Source organism: Prionailurus bengalensis, chromosome A2 (assembly GCF_016509475.1).
Source record: "Prionailurus bengalensis isolate Pbe53 chromosome A2, Fcat_Pben_1.1_paternal_pri, whole genome shotgun sequence".
NCBI classification, from domain to species: Eukaryota; Metazoa; Chordata; class Mammalia; order Carnivora; family Felidae; genus Prionailurus; species Prionailurus bengalensis.
This window is the reverse complement of record NC_057348.1, coordinates 26,625,894-26,643,895: the sequence shown is the minus strand read 5'-3', so window position 1 is coordinate 26,643,895 and position 18,002 is coordinate 26,625,894. Positions and strand designations below refer to the sequence as shown.

Here is an 18,002-nt window from a genome sequence, read left to right as displayed (position 1 = left end):
GAGCGGTTTTAATCCTCCTCATTACTGAAAGACAAAAGGCCAGAGTGCTGCAGGGCACAAGTGAGAGAAGACACGTCTTGGCATCAGTCGGCTCTAGGCTTAGATTCTAGCTCCTTCGTTTACTGGCTGTGTGATTTGGGGAAATTAGATGGCCCCTCCCAGCCTCAATTTCTTCATCTATGAAAAGGGGTAACAATAGTACCTGCCTCCTCAGTCTGTGGTGAGAATGTTATGAGATATGGCTGTGAGGGGCTTAACAGGGTATGTGACACATGGTGCACGTTAACATGTGAACTGCCTGCCTTTCCGGGGAACTTGGCTTTAGCACTTTGCAAAAGAGGCAAGTCTGAGATTGCTGGAAATCAGGGGCTACAGTGTATCAGTTTTTGGAAATGCTGCCGAACCTGGCTGGTCCCCCCCACACACACACACCGCTGCTGTGAGGCAGCACGGGTTACCTGTGTCTTCAGTGGCTTGGATCCTGAGTGGCTCTTAGCTCCGCTCATGGTAAGTACCTGCCGGATCGTCCCCCTGGAGGCGTATTCCAAGTGGAATGGCTGGTGTCATGCACTGATGGGCTAGCAGGAATATCTGGTCTGCTGACACTTTTTCCTTGCATAACACACTGCACCAACCTTGCTAAGGACCTTCCATGGCCAGCTCTAGACTCCGCTATGGAATTGACTCAAAACCCTGAATGCCCACCCAGATCTCCTCACAAACCAGGAGGTCATAGTGGACCCAAGGCAAAATGTTTAGGACTTTTGAGCCATTTTCCCGTGGGGTGGGGAGATTGCATCCGAATGGACAAGTAGCTCTGATTCTAGGCATCGGCCACAGGCTTCTGGTGGATCTGGAGGTGGCTCCCATAAACACTGTTCTTTGGTCGCTGACTGGTGAAATACAAATGGGCACTTTGCCCCTCGGGAGGGAAAAGAGCAAGAAGGGCTGGGAAATCTAGTGGCCAGGCTTATCATTCTCACTGAATGCCTCTTTCTCCTTTGCCAGTGGTTATTTAAAAAGTTCTCCTCTGTCCTTCTACCTCTTGAAATGTTGAACCAAGAAGGCCCCAGGTGTATTCTGAATCGTAATGAGGAACCAGAGTGCGGGGAGGGCGGGTGGAGGAGCGAAGACTGACCAACACCCCTAGTCCCCTCCTAAACAAAGACCAGCCCCTGGGCAGACAGACCTGTGCATTCTGGCTCCAGCTCAAAGCTGCCAGGACCGGGCTGGGGCTCCCCCAGTAAGTTTGTATTTCAGTTGGGCTACGAGTTCTCCAGTTAGCAGGCCTCCATTTTCTCATCTATAAAGTGGGCTCACACTGCCTCTTCATTGGGTTTCTTGAGTATCCAGAAAGGGAAAAGGGATGTAAACCTGCTTTGTTAACTGAAAGACACTTTGTACCTGGATGACAACACAAGAGCATGGGAGAAAAAACACTGAATTTGGAGTCTAAAGGTCCCATCTTTGCCATTTATTCTGTGTATCTTGAGACAAGTAGCTTGGCCTCTTTCAGCCTCAGTTTTCCTATCTACAAAATGGGAACAATAGCACAGTACCGCTGACTGCCTCCCGGGGCAATGATGAGGTCCAGATGCAGGTGAATGAGCCCTCACCAAATGTTTGCTGATCACAGCTCCCCTCAGGAAAGGAGAGCCACAGTTTGCCTTCTGTGAGCATCCCTCTGCCAGACGTGGGCCAACCACATCATGCACATGACATCACTTCACCCTCCAAACAGCCCCACGAGTAGGTATTGCCATTCTCCCCCCACTGAACAGAGGCTCAGAGAGGTTAAGGTATTTTCCCAAGGTGACACAGCAAGTAAGGGGAGCCTCCGTGATTCAAACCCAGTCTGTCTCCACCAAAACATTGCCTTAACCGTGCTGCTTTAGTGGCTCACATGTCATTTGTTATAACTGATGCCATCAGAGACAGAACCAGAGCCACAAGGGCAGAGAGGCAGAAGAAGAGGACATTAAAGCCTTCAACAGTTTAGTGTGCTGCAGGTCTCAGGATGACCTAGGAACTGAGTCTCCATCGCTGTCACTTCCCTTCAGTCTCTCCTCATTGCTCTTCCGTGGTCAGGGTGGGCACCGTTGCTTGATTTCAAAGCCACCACGCTAACATTAGCCAGGCACGCCCCAGCGGTTGCTGAGCTCACCCTGGGAGTAGTGAGTGATGCCAGTTGAGCCTTGCCTGGTGTGGGGCTGGTGTCCACAGAGCCCCTGGGGGAAAGCTGTGGGACCTCTTGGGTTATCAGAAGAACCAGGGAAGAACCAGGGAGAAGCTCCCCATCTCTCCCCTGACCTATTACTACCCGCTCCACCCTGCCCCCAGGGATGAAGTCAGTCCCATAGTCTGAGGAGTAAGCAAGAATTACTTGCCCATCTTGTGGTCATGCAAGACACTCAATTTAACTGTCACCTACTGGGTGCATCTGCCCCTGCTCAGCTCAGCCAGTCTTCACAGCATCATGATTTTACAGAGGAGGAGGGTCCTCGAGTTTAAAGACCCATCCAAGGTCGCACAGCTGCTAAGAACTATGACCTTAACCAGACCTACCCTTGATAACCAGGTCAGTCAGTCAGCTGAAATCATTCACACCAAAGCGAACATTGATTTTTTTTTTTTAACTCCACAGTTTACAAAGATGGTTGACTACTGGAATCACTTGGGGAGCTTTTTATAATACCAAAGGCCAAGCTGTCTCCCAGGCCAATTAAATTGGAATCCCTGGGGTGCAACTCACTCATTGGTATCTTTTTTTTAACATTTATTCATTTTTGGGGAGACAGAGAGAGACAGAGCATGAGTGGGGAAGGGGAAGAGAGAGAAGGAGACACAGAATCTGAGGCTGGCTCCAGGCTCTGAAATGATAGCACAGAGCCCAATGCGGGGCTCGAACTCACAAACTGTGAGATCATGACCTGAGCCGAAGTTGGACGTTTAACCCAACTAAGCCACCCAGGCGCCCCCAGGCATTGGTATCTTTAAAACTTCCCCTGATGAGGGTGTCTGGGTGGCTCAGTTGGTTAAGCGTCCAACTCTTGATTTTTGGCTCAGATCATGATCTCACGGTTTGTGAGATGAGCCCTGCATCAGGCTCTGTACTGACAGCGTGGAGCCTGCTTGGAATTCTCTCTCCCCCTTCTCTCTGTTTCAAAATAAATAAACTTATAATAAATACAAAAATATAATATATTTTTTGTATTATATATATTATAATAAATAAAAAAATAAATATATATATTTAAGTTTATTTATTTTGTATATAAAGTTTATTATATATATATTTATTTTATATATATATAAAGATGTGATGAAGTTTATATCTATATATATCTATATATATAGATAGGTACATAGATAGATATAGATATAGATATAGATATAGATATAGATATAGATATAGATATAAACTTCATCACTATATATATAACTTCCTCTAGTGATGCCCATATGCAGCCAGGGTTAAGAGCCACTGATTGAATCAGTGCAGTTTTTAAAGAGGATGAGAAAGCTCCATCCAAGACTTGGACTAGGATTTATTAGTAGTAATCGTTGATAACAACTAATGGGATGGCCACCCTGTGCAATTCTGGGGGCTCCATTCCTAGTTTAATTTACAGGAGTGAGGCCCTAGAGTCGCACAGTGCACAACCTGCCTTGCTGTATTTCGCTGCCCAGATAAGCAGCACTTACTGAGTCCTCAACTCTGTGCTAGGCACTCTCCAAGCACCATGCATGTATCCCCTCATTTATTTTGCAACAACGTCATGAAGAAGGGTGCTAAACAAGAGCAGCTTTTGCACCTTCTGGACTCTGCTCTTGTAGCAGAAAGCAGCCATATAGACAGTAAGTATCGAGTGGGCATGGCTGTGTTCCAGCGGTTGAATTTGGTCCAAACGCTTAGTTTGTGGACTCCTGCTGCAGAGGAGAGGTAAACTCGTCCAAGGCTAAGAAGAGGTAGAGCCAACATCCAAATCCAGGTCCACAAGGCTTGAGTGTCCATACACCTAAGCTTCATTCTGCATTTCTTTGACAACCACTGAAAGATATTCACTAGCCATTTAACTTTCTTCTCCATTAGCCTGTTCCTCTTCCTTTGGGTATTCATCTCTGTCTTTTCAGAGACCACCTAACACTCTGCCCCATCATGGCCACTTCCCTGAAAGTCTCTGATCTCTCAGGATCCCAGCTACCTGAGAGACCTGGCCAGAGCAGCCGTGGGATTGGACCCCCACCTCTGCTCCGGAGGCCCACCTGACCCCCAGGGCGGCCAGTATTTTCTTGGCCTAGCGTCTGGGCTTTGTTAAGCAGCTTCTGTTGTTCCAGCACCTATGTGAGGCTCTTCTACACGGGGGACCTCTTTTAATTAAACTAAAAGGCAGGCAGGCTATCTCAGCACTCTCTAAGCCCTGGAGGGCCCCCACACGTGTGTCCACAGATCTCACACGTGTCATTTCTGGAGCTGGGCACCCTAACTGGAAAAGGCAACTGTTTTCCAGCCTGCATTCCCGTCTGAAGAACCAGCCACATCCTTCAGGATCCCCTGCCTGAACCACCACACTACTCTAGCCTCAGGAAGACACCATCCCCCACAGCTAAATGCTGATTTCACTAGAAAAATGAAATGCTGATTTTCACTAAAAAAAAAAAAAAAAAAAAAAAAAAAAAAAAAGCCTGGAGCTGGTCACTGGTTGGACCTGGGTGCAAGACTGGCTATAATAATATGCAGGGCCCCCTCTTCTAAGCAAGACTCAACCTAAAAGAGCCCTGCTGTTGCAGTAGGGCCTGGCGGGGCGGGGTGGGGCGGGGGGGGGGAGGAGCCAGCCCATTGGCTGGCTGATGACCTATGGGGTGAAGATTCTCAGCCTAGCCAATAAGATGTTTTTCCTCTGGAATTTAACAGGAGGGAAAGGCAGAGAGTGCCTGTTGGAAGTGAAAGAAACCAAAGTCGTACAAAAATTTCCCAAAACCTGCTGACAGTTTCCCCCCCGCCCGGACACCAGAGAGAATGACCTTTTTAAAAATCGAATGAGATGCGATCTTTCCCTGACTTGAACCCACCCGTCCACCCTCACACCAAACACTCTCCCTGTCGCTCACTCACACCACTCCATACACACTATGCTTTTTTGTTCCCCGAACAGACCAAGCTTGTTCAAGGTACATGAGTCACACATGCTGTTCCCTCTGCCCCAAACAGCCCCCCTCCTTCTTCTCAACCCTCAGATCTTAAATGTCACCTCCTCAGAGAGACCCTCCCTGTGCACCTGACTGAAGATGGGTTTTCCTGTTAGTCTCTATCCAGGCCCCCTGGTTCCTTCAGTGGGCTCCTGGAAATTTGCAATCATTTATTTTTACTGGTTTGTGTATGTGTTTACTGTGTGCCTCCCTAATAGAATGTCCACTCTGGGAAAGCAGGAACTGGTGTTTGCTTAGTTCACCTCTGTGTGTCCAGTGTCTATCACCATACCTGGAAAATTGTAGGAACTCAAAATATATTGTAGAATAAATGAATGCTTTTATTGTGTCCTTTCTCCCTGGTCATTCCTGTTATGCAGGAGCTCTTGGTTTTGTGTACTTACTTTGTATCTGGCCACATTATTGAATGCTCTCATTGGTTCCAAATGCTTTTCTGTTAATCCACTTGGGAATTCTGGGTCAATAGTGATATCTTAAGCAAATTAATTTGCCCTCTCCTTTCCTAAAGTTATACAACTTATTTGTTTCCTGCTTTATGGCTTTGGTAACAGACAATAGAGTTCGTTATTTTAGAGATGGTGTGACTGATGAAAATTGTGGAGTTCTGGAAGGCTTGGCACACAAAGGGACAGAGGCAGGATGAATAGTCAAGGACCTACAGCAGTGTGGTGTGATAACAGCCTGTATAGGCTGAGAGCTGAGGACACAGGAAGTAAAGAGTAAAGCTGAAAACCGCTCAGATAAAGGATTGGTGGGACTTGGGAACAGGAGTGGCAGCAGAAGGGGAAAAAATTCCTCGAATTGCAATCTGGAGCAAGGTGTTCTAAAGCATCAGCTCCCAGACAACTGAAACTCGCAGACTGAGAAAATATCCACATCTTTTAGGGGTGTCTGGCTGGCTCAGTCTGTACAGCATACGATTCTTGATCTTGGGGTCATGAGCTCAAGCCCCACGTTGGGCACAGAGTTTACTTAAAAAAAAAAAAAAGGAAAACATCCACATTTTTAAAAGATGAGGGAGTTAATACAGCCAACTGTTTATTTTGTCAAGTATCTATTTTTAACTAACTTTCAAATACTACCACAACTTTCAAAAACCAAAGAGTTGGGAAGGATATAACCTGAAAACAAACAGCCTTATGAAAAAGAGAAGGGGAATTAATTAGCATTCTCATTTTAGAAACAGTTCTGAGAATGTGAATTCAAGAAAAAAAATTAGCAGATATGTTTTTATGCTCTGACACTTCATCTGGCTACTTCCAAAATATCTTGTAACAATTAACACTTTTTCCAGTTTACACAGCACCTCAACAAACGTGGTCTCACTTAATCCTCTGAATAACACCCTGAAATGGGTAATAATAGAAATGCCAAACATGTGTCTGGCGAGCCACCATTCGCAAAACATAACTTCCCCTTTGATGCCTATGCTCCCAGACATGTCGCCTTGCAATTTACACCCTATAAAACCCCCTCCTCCTGTATTTTCCAACCCCACTGAGCTATTACCTACTTCCAGGCAGGTAATATGCACAAACCACCATCCCTATCTAATTCACTTGGAGAACTCCTGTTTGTCCATAAAACCCCACTCACCAGAGAATGGCTTTCATCCACTTCTCAGTGGGAGGGACAGTGAGAGAGAATTGAGGGTCTATCCCTAAGCAACATGGTGGTCCTCAAGAGAGGGGACTGAGCCTTGTGCGTGAAGAGGGAACACACTCCCCTTAATTGCCACATGAAAACCACATGACTTAAGGCACTGGGTCCCCAGGACCAACGTCTCTGAGACTCAGTTTCCTCATCTGTACAATCTCAAAAGTTTAATTGTCAATTACCAACATATTTACTGAGTACCTAGTACATACCAGACCAGACACTACTAGGGTTTGGCATATAGTAGAGGCCCAACCTCAGGAAAGCAGGATTCATGAAGGGAGCAGAGCCAATGCCTCAATTTTCACTTTAATTACTACAAGAAGCTAACGTCCATGCCAGGACGTGTCATCCCATTGAGACATTTTTTTAAAGCTTTTTAAAGTTTATTTATTTGGTGGTGGAGGGGAGAACAAGCCGGGGAGGGGCAGAGAGAGAAAGAGAGAGAGAATCCCAAGCGGGATCTGTGCTAACAGCACAGAGCCCGATGAGAGGCTCAAACGCATGAACTGTGAGGTAATGAATGACCTGAGCCGAAACCAAGAGTTGGTCGCTTAACCAACTGAGCCACCCAGGTGTCCCCTGTTGAGACTTTTCCTTAAGAAGTCTTTCTCTGTCTCTCTGTCTCTGTCTCTGTCCCCCTCTCTCTCTCTCTCTCACATGCACACACACGCACACACATGCACACATGCTTGCTTGGTTTTGGGCATTTCAAGGATACACAGCCAGCTTGTAGAGGAGGGAGCCCCTCTGCCTGAATTTCAGGTAAACTGACAAATTTTAAGCTGCTGTGGTAGAAGTAAGGCCATCAAGAAACCAGATATCTGCATTGAAGGTGACAACCATCACTTTGTAATTAGAGACACAGCCATCCTGGGATTTCATACTCTCCTCTTTGATCTGGAGAACGTGCACAGATGGACACTTCCACAGAGAATTTGGAAGAAGGAATAGGGAAACTGGACAATAAGGGGCGATGTGTTCTTTTGATCACTACCCTTTATCGAAATTTAACAAATATATACTGCTCTTTTTAAATATTTTTTTCTTTTTCTGATAAAAGCTCCATGAAAAACAGAAACTCCTAATTCTTTTTATAGGATATTGTTTTCTCCAAAGTCAGGCTAAAAACATATGCATGTGTCAACCTGTATTTTGTAACCCAGGATCATTTTACCCCTACAGCCCGCTTTGCAAACATCACCTCCAATCCTTCCAACAACCCTGTGCCTAGGTTCAATTATTTCCATCTTGAAAATGAGGACACCAAGGCTCAGAAGGTCAGGTAGTCTGCCCGTGACGGTACGGCAGCAGATGACTGAAGTCCATCTAGCATGGGAACCTTTGCCCTCCAACTGTGCCCCACAGGGATGCGTGAGACTGTGGACCCCCTTCTGACCAGCCCCCTTGCCTGTCTCTACAGCGTCAATGTACTCGGAGATCCAGAGGGAGCGGGCAGACATCGGGGGCCTGATGGCCCGGCCCGAGTACAGAGAGTGGAACCCAGAGCTCATCAAGCCCAAGAAGCTGCTGAACCCTGTGAAGGCATCCCGGAGCCACCAGGAGCTGCACCGAGAGCTGCTCATGAACCACAGAAGGTAGGAACAGAGCTCGGCTGCCTCAGCCCAGTGGGCCTGCTGCGGCTTGAGGAGGTGCCCTTTGTGGAAGACATGGCTAATGGTAGTGCTGGGTCTCCTAGAGGCTGAGGAGGGCAGAGGGTACCCCACAGTCACTGCAGAAACTGTGAAGTTCTAGTCCCCAGTAATCCCCAAAAGCCCTGCTTTCCCTCCCAGCTACCCACTTCATGCCTGCCCTCCACCTATATTTACTGAGCACCTACTATGTGCCAGACACTGCGTCCAGAGCCCAGTCCTGCCCTTATGCATAACCAGGTGGTATGAGGGGGGCATAAATGGGCCCGGAACCTCAGAGGAGGCAACTAGGAGAGGTCCAGGGTGACCCCAGAGAGGAGAGGATGCCTCAGCTAAAGCCTGAAGGGTGGACAGGAGTCAGCCAGACTAGGAGGTGGGAGTCTGCTAGTGGAAGGAAGTCTGTTCCTAGGAAAGGGAAGGGCATGTGCAAATAGACAGGAAACACAAGTAGCTCAGGGTGTTTGGAGCATAGATTTTGAGGTTGGTCAGAGGAGATGTGTTGACCTGGAAAGGGTCTCAAGCAGGGGTGTCACAACCACAGAGGGGGCATGAGTGGAGCAGGGAGGCCAGGGATGCAATGAAAGAGACAGGCTCGAGGTGGCAGGGCCAGGACTCAGTAACTGAGGGAATGTGGAGGCGGCCTGGGAAATACCTCCCAGCTCACTAGTACCAGGAGGAAGGCAGCGGCGTCTCTGCAGCTCCCTCTACTGGCCTGTTATGGGATTGGCTAGGGCTATGATTTTCATTCTATTTACAGCTGTGTGTATCCTCCGTGGATTCTTTTTTTCCTCCTTAGTATATCTTGTGCATTTTCTCCAGATGTTTTTCTTAGAGTCATCCCTTTTAATGTCAACAAACACCACCACAATTTTTTAAAAGCCTAAAGACAGATCAAGGAAACACCTGCAATATAAATACAGATAAAAAATTAACATGTACATATTACTTATAAATCCATAAGGGTAAAATGAACAAAATATAGGTATAGTTAGTTCACAAAAGAACTAATAATCAGAGGCACACAAATGAAAACCAGATATTATTTCTTGCCTACCAGATTCTCAAATACAAAAAGACTGGATGGTGATGGTGGGGAGAGATAGATGCTCTCGGACACTGATGACAGAGTATAAATTGAATAACCTTTCCTAACAGGCAGATGGAAATGTGTATCCAAAATCTTTTAAAAGAGTCTGACCCAGGAATCCCACCTCTAGAACACTTATCCTGAGAACATAACCAGAAATAATATAAAACTTGGTCTCTGCAGTCAGACAGGCCTGGGTGCCCCTTTGTGGGCTCATCGCTCAGGCCCTTTGTGGCTGTGACTTGGACAGGTGTCTTAAGTTCTAGGAGCCTCATTTCCCATCTCTGTATAATGGGCCAGGAATGGTTCTACCTCCCAGGCTGCCAGGAGGGTATAAGATGGTGTCACTAGCGGGTGCAACCCTGAGACTGGTTGGGGGCAGGGGGCGTGTGGAGTTGAGGTCTCCTGACAAGTTCCCCGCTCTGCACCAGGGGCCTGGGCGTGGACAGCAAGCCGGAGCTGCAGCGAGTCCTGGAGCACCGCAGGCGGAACCAGCTCATCAAGAAGAAGAAGGAAGAGCTAGAAGCCAAGCGGCTGCAGTGCCCCTTTGAGCAGGAGTTGCTGAGACGGCAGCAGAGGCTGAATCAGGTGGGTGGGGAGCACCCAGCCCTGGCCCAAGCCTCCTACAAGACTGTCTCCTGGCCCAGGGAGGACGTCTGCATGTGGCCACCACTGGCGAGAGGGAGGAGATGAGACAAAATGAGGACTAAACCAGCAGTCCACCGCTGGCCTGAGTCCTCACTCTGCCATGCACTTTGCTGTGTGGCTTTGAGCCAGTGGCTTCCCTTCTCTGAACCTCAGTTTCTTGATCAGCCCAATCTAGTGCATGCCGGATCCTGATTTCATTCTCACACCTGCCTGTGAGCCAGGTGGCATTCCCATTTTAGAGATGAGCATCCTGAGGCCCAGGTGAGGCAAACAGTTTGCACTGGGCTTCACAGGGAGAATGCAGTCTCAGGCTCTGTCGCTCCAGCTACTAGGCTGGTGGCAAGACTGATCCCCGGTTCTGTTTCCCCAGAGAGAATCCTTGGCCCAAACACTGGTTTTGGGGAACAGAAATTCCCCTAGCCCCACTCACTTCACACGTCTGCTTCTTCTCTCCTTCAGCTGGAAAAACCACCAGAAAAGGAAGAGGAACACGCCCCCGAATTTATCAAAGTCAGGGAAAACCTGCGGAGAATCACCACGCTGACCAGTGAAGAGAGAGCGCTGTAGAGCAGGCTGTTGAAACTCCAGCCTGCGCCGCCCACCCCTGGCCCCCACACCCTCCTCCAGCCCTTCTGTATCTAGCATTCCTGGCCCCAAGCCTGGGGACTTCTGCGATGTTCATGCTTGCTCTTGTAAAAACGCCCCAGAGGGCCTGGGCCCTCCTTCCCACCCACCAAAAGCTGGGACCCAGGCTTTTCCTTCTCAGCACTCACTGCTTCTGCTCCAAGAGGAAGCTACTGCGGGGGAAACTTTCCCAAGGCACTTCTCCTTGAAGGGGCTTCTGAGCTCTGGGGAGATCTTTCTGGCAGAATTGAATAAGGAGAGACAGGCACCTCTTTGGCCTGACCAGCCCTCCATTTTGCCCAGGCCCTATGGGGCCCTGCTTCTCTGGGCAGCCCAGCTCCCAGGTCTCAGAAAACGTCCTTGACTGGGGTTTTACCTGCAGCCAGGTGTGGGGCAGCTAAGTAGAGCATCTCAGAACACCTGCCTTGAAAGCCAGCTGAGGGGAATATGGTTCAAGGGTAGCTGTCCTCGGTGATGAAGGGCAGGGTAGCCCACAAGGTGGCCTTGGGGGTCATGTGATGCCAGGTTGCAAGAGTACTAACCAGGACAGCTTCTTAGAGTTTGCCAGCTTCCCCCACACCCATGCTTTTTTTTCTCCTCTCCGCAGCCTCCCTGCCTGGGCCTTGTAACCACATCTAACCAGGGCTGCAGCCTTCCTGCTCCCAGAAGTCTAGAACAGTGCTTCTCAAACTTTATTGTGCCTACAAATCACTGGGGATCTTGTTACAATACGGCTTCCGACTCAGTAGATATGGGGTGGGGGCTGGGACTCTGCATGTCTCACAAGCTCCTAGGCTGCTGGTCTGACCCCTAGGCTGCAGGCTCGAGCAGCCAGGGGCTGGTAAATACTGGAAACATCATCCCTGAAGCCACCTCTGCCCCCCCAATTGCCATGAACCTTTGCCCTGGGGGTTCCCTACCCTGACTGTGGAGCCCCAAGGGCTCCTTATTGCCCACCCCATTCCAGGGACCCCAGGCCTGGGAAGACATTTGCCTAGCAAAATGTGTCAGTTATATAACTGTCGTTGTCACTGGAGATGTATATAATTGCCAATCTGCATTTTCTTACCACGTTGTTTTGATGTAATTCTGGCCAAAAAAAAAAAAAAAAGATTGTTTCTGTTTTACCTTTTCCTGAAGCCTATGGAGAGCAAATATACAGTGATTTCCAGTGGGCTTCTGGAAATCCAAACCGTGGTTTGAAGACCCCACTGCTACCCTTACAGACTGGCTCCTTTGAGTCCCCATTTCCAGCCTCTGCGCCCACTCTCTACGTGGTCTCTACCACCCAAACCGGCCTCAGTGAACTCACCCGTTCTTCCTAAAAACTCCTCCCCATACGAGACCAAATGTTTTAACCTTTTGCCTCTATCCCATTCTGAAAGATTTATAGAATAAACCAGCCCTGCTTTTCCCTGCCTCTGGCTTTGAAGACCCATCATTTAAGGTGCTAGGGCAGTGCTAAAAAAGCATTTCCTTTCGCCTACCCCCCCAAAACTGCCAGAAAAAGCTGCCACAGGAATCCTATTTCATTCTTGGACCAAAAGTGGGACATTCGGGGGGAAAGGGGTCATCCTGGTCTTACTCCTACCTGAGTGGTTTAAGGATGACCAAAGACGCAGCCTTCTTCCTGGGTGGGGTGCCAGGGCCAGTGTAAATACAGACATGCTGTCTGCGTGTGTGTAAGCTGGGCTCTAAAAGGGTCTTGAATGTGAGTGTCTTAGTGAGAACATGGTGATGCTATTTTAGATGCCTGCCAGGCGAGAGCTATGCTAAAGCAAAACCCCCAAATAAAGACCACCATTTTCCCCAAAGAAGTCTCCACCAGTGGTCTATGTGCCGTTCAGACATATGAAGAAAAGACAGAGCATCTAGGATGGAGTAGGCCCCTCTGGGGAGAATGCTTGGATTCTCTCAGTGGTCCACTGAGAGACCACTCACTAGTCCCCAGAGGTGCTGCATGGAGACAAAGTCCCGGAAGTAGAAGGACCTCAAGCACCACGTCATCCCGCGGAGCCATGGCAGACACCCTCGTCCACTCCCCAGTGGTCAGTCCCAACCCCTTCTCCCTAGCTTCCTCCCACTGTAGAGGTTGTAAATCCCAATTCCCACTGTTCCAGCCTCCTTTGCAGCTGGGGGTGACATGTGACCAGGTGCGCCAGTGAAATTTAAGAGGAAGTCTACAGGAGCTTCTGGGAAAGCTTGTTTCTCTGATAAAAGAGGCAGACATGGGTAACACCTCCCGGCCCCTCCATTCTTCCTGCCTTGATTGAGGATGTGATGCCTGGAGCCACAACAGCCATCTTGCTACAATGAGAGAAAAGCCAAGACAATGTCAGAGACACTGACCCTATCATTTGACCAAGCCGATGCCAGCAGTCATCCTCCTCCAGAATATAACTGTAAATAAAAAGAAAACTCTTGGTTTGAGCCATTGTTGGTCAGTCTCTGTTACTTGCAGCTAGAATATTCCTGACACAGAAGGCCAGCCCCGATGCCCAGCATTACCAACAGACTGTACTGAAAATCCAGATACCTCTTTCCCATTAGAAACCAATTAGATTAGGATCTCCAACAACAATCAATGCCTGAGATCTGTTTTTCTATATCTTCTCCACATAGCCCACGCACCATTTGGGCATCATTAATTCACACATCATTCAGTAAGGATTTGCTGAGTGCCTGCTCTGTGCCAGGAAGTATGCTGTGTGCCAGGAGCACGGTGGGAAACAAAACGTTTGGATTACTGCAGTGGCCTCCTCCTTACTGGTCTCCTTGCTTCTGCCCTTCCCCTACAGCCTAGTCTCGAGAGAGCAGCCAAAATGATCCTGCTAAAATCTAAGGCAGGTCTTACCATGCCTCTGCACAGAGCCCTCCCTTGGCCCTCAGTAGAGTCCCTCCTGCCATCTAGAAGGCCCTGCCTGTCCAGCTCCTTGTGACCTCCGACCTACTTCCCTCTGCCCTCCACCTCACTCATGTAGCCCCGGCCTGCCTGGCCTCCTCATGCCCACCACACACACCCCACCACAGTGCCTTTTCACCTCCTGTTCCCCAGTCAGGAGTGTTCTTTCCTCAGAGAGTCATACAGTCTTCTCCCTGTCTTCAGGTCTTTTTTTTTTTTTTTTTAATGCTTTTTCTAAATGAGGTCCTCCTTGGTCAACCCATTTGAATTTCAACATCTCCTACACCCCTCCTATCCCTTCCTTCCCTGAGTTTTCTTCCTCACCATTTGTCACCATCAAACACATATTTTACTTGTTTAGCTTATGTGTCTCTCCTAGCAATAACGTCAGCTCCATGAGGGCACAGATTTTTTATGTCTTGTTTACTGCTGCATCCCAAATGGCCATCCTTCCTCCTCTTTCCCTGACAGAAGGTGGCCCGGCTTGTGCCAATCTGACAGAATGGGCCCCACAGACAAGAATCCAGCCCCATCCCATTTATGGCTTTGAGAAAAGGCCGTGGCCAAATAGGGTATGGGGTGGGGCTCCTGGGTGGCTCAGTGGATTAAGCATCCACTCTTGATTTCAGTTCAGGTCATGATCTCACGGTTCCTAAGTTCAAGCCCCACATCAGGCTCTGCACTGACGGTGCACAGCCTGCTTGAGATTCTCTCTCTCCCTCTCCTGCTCATGCTCATGTTCCCTCTCTCAGAATAAATAAATAAACATTTTTTAAAAAATAGGGCATGGAGCATAGGGCACAGAGTAGGTGCTCAATAAAGGTTTGTTGAATGAATGAATAAGTGGGAAACCCCTTCTCCCACAGCGATACATCCAGCCTCCTCCCAGGTTCAGCACCCCACCCCCCCTCACCTGCCTGCTGCCTTCCTCCACAGTTTTGACCCTGCCTGGCCCAGAGATGTCAGTTCGGTCCAGAAGCTTTCCTTTGGCCTCTGGGGCTTTTGACAGTACTCCTGGGCCTTACTCGCCTTTGTGCCTGCAAGACCAACACCGGAGCTGTGTGGCCCGGACACATGACTCTCTGGACTTCCACTGGACTTCCAGAGAGTTAGATCATCCCTGAAGGCCAAGATCAGGCCATCACCCAGTCCTGGGGACCCTGGAGAAGGAAAGCACTGCTTCAGTAGCTCTGACATCAGACCCTGCCCTAAATGGAGAGCCAAGAGCAGCAAACCCATTCTCACAGGAGGCTGCCCTCTCTCACGCCTGCCAGATCACAAGTCCCAGTCTGGGTTTGGAAAGAGCCCTCTGCAGTGGCAGACCAGTGTTAAATACAGAACCTGGGGGACAGAAAGAAGACCTCAGGAGGTGAAGGGACCCTCCTCCCCTGATTCTCCTTCCCTGATTCTTCCCTGATTATGTACTCCAGGGGAGCGCTCAGAACCCAGGAGTTTTCACGGGGCAGCCTCACCACACTTGAGATTATATTCACTCTAAGCTCCATGAGGGCAGGACCCTGTCTGTGCTTACCTTTACAGTACCTTTACAGTACAGTACCAACCAAGTTGTGAATGCTGGGACGCCTGAGTGGCTCAGTCAGCTAAGTGTCCAACTCTTGACTTTGGCTCAGGTCATGATCTCACAGTTCGTGAGATTGAGCCCTGTGTAGAACTCTGCACTGACAGTGCAGAGCCTGCTTGGGATTCTCTCTCTCTCCCTCTCTCTCTGCCCCTTCCTTGCTGGCGTGCACACATCCACACACACGCTCTCTCTCTCTCTCAAAAATAAACTTAGAACAAAAAAGTTGTGAATGGGTGTCAGTTACGGTATCTGCATTTATGGAAGGCCAGCGTGTTACCACCCATGACAATTCAGTATCATTCTATTTTGCAGACTAACGAACCAAGGTTTAGGTAAATTAAAAGGGTAAATTAAAAGACTTGCCAGAAGTCACAAAACAATACCTGGGGAAAGATGAGATTCCCACAGAGCTGTCTGTCAGCAAAGTCTGCCTTTTCTCCAATATAGCTAGACTTTGCTCTTAGAAAGAGCCCCTATGCCATTCTGACCTTTTGCCATGAGATACAAGGACCTATTTTCACCTTCACTTTCAGACCTTCTGTCTGAACTTGAGGGATCTGATCTCCACCTATAAAAACAGGCCCTGGGTGGTTCAGTCGGTTGAGCATCCAACTTCAGCTCAGGTTATGATCTCACTGTTCGTGAGTTCAAGCCCCACATCGGGCTCTCTATCAGAGCAGAGCCCACTTTGGATCCTCTGTCCTGCTCTCTGTGCACCCCCCAACTTGCACTCTCTCAAAAATAAATAAAAACAGACTCAGGCTAACATAGACTGATGTGAGTTCTGAGATGAGGAATGCCTACATGTCATGCCCCCACCTCCAAAGCCAACCAGTCTCAGTGGCCAACCAACATGCTAGAACCTACCATTGTGATGGGAGTCCTGCCCCCTTGCAGGACCGGACCAATGGTTGAGGAGTAGCCAATTTCAGTGTCCCTGACCCGACCCCAGACCCATTAACCCCCAGCTGCCCTGCTCCCACCTGGACCTTGCCTCACAGTGCCCCTTTTGCTGGCATTGTAAGAACAGAAGCCTGTACCTCCCAATGGCTACTTGCCCTCATCTCAGCTGTTAAATGATGATCTGAGTTGATGATTAGGGGGCATTTACCCAGAAAGGGTACTGAGTGCCCACCTGCTTCTCAGAAAGGACTCATAGAGAGATGAGCAGGATTTCCCAATGAAGGACCCTGACAACTCTCCTGGGCTGCCTGGCAACAGTCAAGCGAGCTAGGGCTCCCCCTCCCAGGATGGACCCAGGCTTGCCCTGTAAAGAAGGTTAATCCTGGGGCACCTGGGTGGCTCAGTCAGTTAAGCGTCTGACTTTGGCTCAGCTGATGATCTCATGATCTGTGGGTTTGAGCCCCGCGTCGGGCTCTCTGCTGACAGCTCAGAGCCTGGAGCCTGCTTCAGATCCTGTGTCTCCCTCTGTCTCTGCCCTTCCCCACACATGCTCTGTCTCTGTTTCAAAAATAAACACTAAAAAAATTTAAAAAAAAAAAAAAAAGGTTAATCCTGTGCCCAGACCCATATTCAAGCCCCAGCTGTGACAATCCCTACTTGTCACAAGCCTGGACAACTTGCTGGACCACATTTTCCACATCTGTGACAAAGATAATGGTATCTACACTTCTTGAATACTCAGTGTCTGTGCCAGGGAGTAGGATAAGTACTTCATATAAATTGTCTCATTTAATCCCCCAGGACTGTCATTACTCCATTTTACAGGTGAAGAATCCCACAATTTAGAGAGGCAAAACCACCTCCCAAAGGCGCACAATCAGCAGGTGGTGGAAGCGAGATGTGAACCCACGTCTGCCTGACCAGAGCCTGCACATTTATCTTGGCAGCATTTGCTGGTGGAGGCTGCAGAGGATGTTTTGCAAAGCACCCACGTTCAAGTTTTCCCATCTGTCGCTAGAAACATTCTGCAAGCACGCTGAGGCCCTGTGGCCTTCCTCCTTCTCCTTCCCTGACAGCAGGTAGCCCAGCCCGCACCAATCTGGCAGACAGGGCCCCAGGAACAAGAATCCAGGCCTACCCCACTCACAGCTCAGAGAAAAGACAGTGGCCAATGGGATACAGGGGCTCACATGCCTGCCCTTGGCCCAAGAAGTTCAGTGAAGGAGCAGGAAAGAGAGAAACACGCATTGAGCATTGACCGTATGCCCGGCAAGTCCTAAAATGTGAGAGACCAGACACAAAGTGCCTAGCCCAGGGCCTGGCTCATTTCAAGGGATGGAAGTTCCTTCTTCCTCTCTCTCACTCTCCCCGTTAAGGATATCTTGACAGGTGGCACAGCATGACTGGTTAAGAGTCCAAGCTACAAAGTCAGACTTCAAATTGGCAGGTGGGGGATCCATGTCTGCCACTTGCCAGATGGGTGACCTTGCACAAGTTATTTAACATCTCTGAGTTTCTTGTCTGTTAAATGAGGGTTCCAATAGTGCCAGCCTCATGGGTCGCTGACAGGACTGGGTTAACAAATATAAGATGTCTGACGGGGCACCTGGCTGCCTCAGTTGATAGAGCATGTGACTCTTGATCTCAGAGTCATGAGTTTGAGCCCCACATTGAGTGCGGAGATTACTAAATGAATGAATGAATGACTGTATGAATGAGTAAATAAATAAATAAAAA

At 48.8% G+C, this 18,002-nt stretch overlaps 1 protein-coding gene across 4 annotated transcripts in view; it reads left to right on the top strand.

Moving 5' to 3' along the window:
• Positions 1-13,308, top strand: part of FAM107A (family with sequence similarity 107 member A) — a 54,331-nt gene extending 41,023 nt beyond the window's left edge. For 3 of the 4 annotated variants that reach the window (XM_043587799.1, XM_043587800.1, XM_043587801.1), the window contains 3 exons: positions 8,291-8,465; positions 10,038-10,194; positions 10,714-13,308. In XM_043587799.1, coding sequence (XP_043443734.1) covers positions 8,291-8,465; positions 10,038-10,194; positions 10,714-10,821 — 440 coding nt within the window. In that variant the 3' untranslated portion in view covers positions 10,822-13,308. Of the gene's footprint in view, positions 1-488; positions 508-8,290; positions 8,466-10,037; positions 10,195-10,713 lie in introns of those variants that run through there. The other variant, XM_043587802.1, reaches the window with a different exon arrangement.
• Positions 13,309-18,002: the final 4,694 nt, after the last annotated feature.